General features: G+C 46.6%; 1 protein-coding gene across 1 annotated transcript; it reads right to left on the bottom strand.

Moving 5' to 3' along the window:
* Positions 1 to 445: 445 nt before the first annotated feature.
* On the bottom strand, positions 446 to 3,906 carry LOC123051321 (lipoamide acyltransferase component of branched-chain alpha-keto acid dehydrogenase complex, mitochondrial). Its single transcript, XM_044474181.1, has 7 exons — positions 3,408 to 3,906; positions 2,947 to 3,072; positions 2,393 to 2,775; positions 2,004 to 2,251; positions 1,403 to 1,491; positions 927 to 1,154; positions 446 to 835 (listed from the first exon to the last, which is right to left on the bottom strand). Exons 1-7 carry the CDS (start codon positions 3,744 to 3,746, stop codon positions 722 to 724), a joined length of 1,527 nt encoding a protein of 508 aa, XP_044330116.1. The 5' UTR covers positions 3,747 to 3,906; the 3' UTR covers positions 446 to 721.
* Between the last annotated feature and the right edge of the window lie 947 nt (positions 3,907 to 4,853).

Here is a 4,853-nt window from a genome sequence, read left to right as displayed (position 1 = left end):
ACAATCCAATGGACACTGGCTATCCAATTTCGAGGTAATGTATCCAATGCATTTGCCTCTTCTTATTGGCGTCCATCTCCAATGAAGCCCGGTCCAACTGTATCCAACCTTACTCAACCTACTAGAAGATTCAAAAACAAAAAAGCCTCACCTACCAGAAAAAATCACTCCCGACATGGAGTTTCACCTGGATGAACAGTAAAATGTAAAAAAGGAGTAGTAAACAAAGTAAAAAAAATTGTAAACATGGATGAATGTTACAGAAGTGTGTATGGCATTCGTGGAAGCCTTGGGAAAAAAAAGAAAAATCAAGCCTGTAAAAATACTGTTTTTAAAAGCAGTTTGGAGCACTGATATTTTTTTCCATACATCCACAAATGTCATATCATCACGAAATTATACGCAGGCAGAAAACTAAGCAATGTTTGTTGCAAAAAAATCAAAATATTTTGAATTCTTTTTCTATTTTTATTTTTGTTCATTGCAGGTATATAGCTTTATTTCCAAGGTAATATACAAATATTCACAGGGCGATCACATAGCTTGCAGAAGAGAGGCCACGTCAATCAATTATTGGTTACATATACTTGAGTTGATTGACTCCTTATGGCCCTATCTACCAACCTGGCTTTGCATCTGAACTTCAGATGGCAGAGTGCCTGAATTTCAGCATCTTTCGAATTCGACCGAGCGGCCCTCTGCATCCAGGTAACTTGCTGGATCATCGCATGTGCAGCAAGAGCAGCTCTGGCTTTTCCACCAGGCTTTTCCACTCGTTGCAAAACCTTGCAACCGTGGCACCGTCGACGACTCTGTGATCGGCTCCAACGGTCACCTGCATGGCATACAACAGGATGTCCGAGTAAGTGCAAGTGCAAAGCAATGTAAGCCCAGCGCTAGGTATGTATGTACGGCAATGATCGTACATTGATTGTCGAGGACGGGTAAACGTTTTCTTCATCATCAAAGCGAGGGAGCTTCTGAATGCGGCCGAGCGCAATGATCGCTACTTCGGGCAGGTTGAGAACAGGAGAGCCAAACTTGCCACCGATGGCGCCTATGTTGCTCAGTGTTATGGTTCCACCAGTGATATCGTTGGTGCTTAGTCTGTTTTGCAGTGCCATCTCATGTAATCTTGACAATTCCTTCGTGATCTGGTGTAATCATGGGAAAAAATTGGGGAGCCAAGCCACAAAAGAAACTATGTCCAAATGAAGATGTGATTAAATGGACTACAGGTTTATAGTCAATCATTTACGGGAAATAATGAGTTTGATAGGTCGCCTAACTGCAAATATTTCTGATATTTCTCTAGGTTGTTATCTGAATACAGGATGACATTATTATTTTTTAGCATGTGAACTTATCATGAATTTAAGGGGGAAAAGAATTTGCTGCTGACCTCCAATATAGAAAGTGACTGGACTTTCTTGATGCTTGGTACCACTAATCCCTGTGCTGTAGCCATAGCTACCCCTATGTTGTGGGATCCTAAACAAATAACAAACCAATGTCATGAGGCATGGCACCTTCAGTACAAAAGGTGACTTGCGGAGAAATAATGACAGCATAACACGGTGCACTTTGGAAGGTAAAAAAGATCCAACAATATTATTTAGAAATCACGTTTTCTAGCATATTGCAAACTCTTTTTTGCAGGGAAATTTATCTTATTGCAGATTAGCGAAAAAATAAAACAAAATCCAGCTTGTAAGACAAGGTAATTGAAGAACATCCAGCTTAACAGAAGCGTAGCATGAGTTTTTTTGTTAGAGGTTGGTTGATAAGGAAAGGTGCAAGATTTGACGGGTGGAATTCCCTGGTTTTCATGTAGGCACACACAAAAAAACCTGCTTACAAAAAGATCATGTACTGTTGAGGATGCGATAGATATCCTCTGTGAGGGATTTCAAAACACTTGCCCCTGAGTGACCCCCCTGAATTGTTTTAAGATAATTTGCCAGAATGATGGTCACAAGAGTGCAAACTCAGAGATTGCATACCTTTGAGAGTAACTTCATTTGCTTCTTCAATGAAAGAGCTGTTCAACAAAGGATATTTACTCAGTGCCACAGAAAGAGATTTTATGAGGAATGGAAGGAAGGTGTGCTTCACATCATGATCTTTATTCTCCTTCTGAAATGATGCCTTAAGTTTTACAAGAGCATCACAGTTTATTTCCTCCAGATAATGAAAATGTGGTACTTTTGCAGCCAGGCTCATTGATTTCACCATTGATCTCTGGTAACCCCTGAAGAAAGACATTTTGAAGTGGTTATGTACGTTTTCTTTTTCTTTTCGAAAAGGAGGTTAAACCCCTGGCCTCTGCACCATTGTGGTTATGTACGTGACGAACGATATCAAAGCAGGTTATAAAGAAATGTTGTAATACCTGAGAGGAATTCTCTTATCTTCGTAAAACTGTGGATCAAGTAGTGGTTTTCCTCCCTCCGGTAACTCAACTTTACCAACATTCTCTTCCATAGCTGATGGCGGCTCCTGGAGAAGACCCTTGCTGGCAGCGTAATTCAGCACATCTTCTTTCAAAACTCTACCATCTCTTCCTGTACCCTGAATATCATCTATGTTGAGCCCATACTGCTTCACTAGATGCCTGACGGCTGGTGTGGAGAGAGACCCACGAGGAGCATTGCCTTGACTTGAAGGACTTGTAGAAGTATCCACTCCAAGTGGAATGTCAGGGGATGAAGCTAGGCTATCATGAGGTACAACTTGACTGTCGTTGACAATCATCTTAAGTAAAGTTTCACCGACCTAAGAAGCACACATTGACTTCAGAAAATTAAGGAGACAGTCAAATAAATCTATTCAGACTGAAAGGACTCCCAGAGGAATAATAATGTTAGATTCCAAGATCTAGTAAAAAAAAGGAATACCAGCAACAACAAAAACTGAAGCATTTATAAGTATATAATCAAAAGCTACCTTTACTATGTCACCAGGGGCAAACTGAATCTGATGTACCGTTCCCTTGAAACGACTTGTAATTTCAATGGTTGCTTTGTCGCTCTGTACCTCACAGAGCTGCTGGAATTCATCTACTTGGTCGCCCTGCCAAACGAGCAAGTAAAAGAACAAGTCCAAGTTGAGATGAAAGTAAATAAATGAACACAAAACAGACAAGATTGAGTTCGAATGGAGTAGCACATTCTTCAGATTATAGGCGACACTATCTTACAGTAGTTCAGATGATAATCAGGCAAACACCATCCCAATCGGGCAATCAACAAGCAATCGAACTTCACCATGCTCAAACTATATATATAGTACTAATTGCTAGCGTGCATCGCAACTGACAGTAGAATTCCCCCAAACATTTCCCAAAGCAGACTTCGAAGTGGAAGCAAGCAGTGACAAAGGAAGGAGGCGGCATAGATGAGGCGCACCTCGCTGACGAACCAGCGCAGCAGCTCGCACTCGGCGATCCCCTCCCCCGTCTGCGCCAGGGGCACCTCCACCAGCTCGGCGGAGGGCTCCCTCGCCGCGGAGGCATCACTGGCGAGCGACCTGCTCCCCCAGCGCACCGCAGCGGCGTGGAACAGCCGCGCGGGCGAGGAGGCTGCGGCGGCGGCGAAGCGGCGCGGCGAGAGGGGGAGGAGGAGGCGGCGCAGCGGCGGCGTGGCCGCGGCGGGTCCCGCCGGCGGGGGCGGGCGCGGCGCCGGGGGCCGCGGGGCGGGCGGGACGGGACAGCGGCGGGAGCGGGCGGCGAGCCGCCTCCAGGCCATGTGTCTGCGGGAGGAGGGCTACCGGCGGGCTGAGTGTGGAGATAGACCTGCGGCTGCTGCGTGGGGGGTTGCGACCATTGATGGAGTGGATAGTTGGAAGTAGGGAGCGGAGGAGGCAGAGGAGTGCGGGGCAGTGCAACTGCCACTGCCAGCTCCGTCTGCTACATGAGCGCTGAGCTGTTGGTCTCATCTGATCTGCTCGACAAAGTGATATGGGACTGGTGTGGGTGTGGCAGCTGGTGTGCTAACTGCCAAGGGCACGTGTATAATGCCTTCGAGGTAAGCAGCGCATGATCAAAACGTTAGCTATTTCTCGTCTTCCACATGTACAAGCATCTAACAACCGACGCTAGTTTAATTTTCAGAAGAACGTCTAGAGCATCCACACGATTGGCCGGATATGTTTACACTTCTGAATTACTTACGTGGCTGCCGCCGGTTTGGCTCGGGGTTTGGTATGGAGATCTTCGTCAAGATCCAAGAGAGAGAGGAAACCTACCTCAAAGGAAGTGGTGATTGCCTCGCGGCTGGCACGCATCTCAAGGATGATCGCACCCTTGCTAACTAGAATGTCCACAAGGAATCCATACTTCCACACTGGCTGTGGCAACATGGTGGCATGCAGGTCTTTGTCAAGACTCTCACCGACAAGACACATCACACTTGAGGAAGAGTCTTCTGGCACCACTAACAATGTCAAGGCCAATATTACCCTAGAAGAGTTCTGCCCCCCCCCCCCCCCCGACGACAACTCCCTCATCCGCTATCGCCCTGCCATCGGCCGCCCCGTGAACGACCAATCAGAGGCTGTCAGGCGCAGGGCTACAGCGGTGGGGCCAAGAACAGGTATGCTGCGGCCTACCATGATGCATGGCGAGTTGTCAAGTAGAGTACACGCCTCCACAGGGTTAGGAGGCACCCAAGGTGATTCACCACCCCCTTTTACCGTGCGAGGGACACTTCATCTGCAGCGTGTCGCGGTAAAAGTGTTATGCCAGTAAAAGTCTGCTACATTATGACAGGACATGCGTTCAACCCGGGCAACGGGATATGACGATACATGCCCCCGCATTTAATGTGATAGGTATTCCACTGTACATATATTGT

The sequence above is a fragment of the Triticum aestivum genome, chromosome 2D, assembly GCF_018294505.1.
Source record: "Triticum aestivum cultivar Chinese Spring chromosome 2D, IWGSC CS RefSeq v2.1, whole genome shotgun sequence".
Classification (NCBI taxonomy): Eukaryota; Viridiplantae; Streptophyta; class Magnoliopsida; order Poales; family Poaceae; genus Triticum; species Triticum aestivum.
Note: the sequence above shows the minus strand (reverse complement) of the source record. Positions and strands in the feature narration are given on the sequence as shown.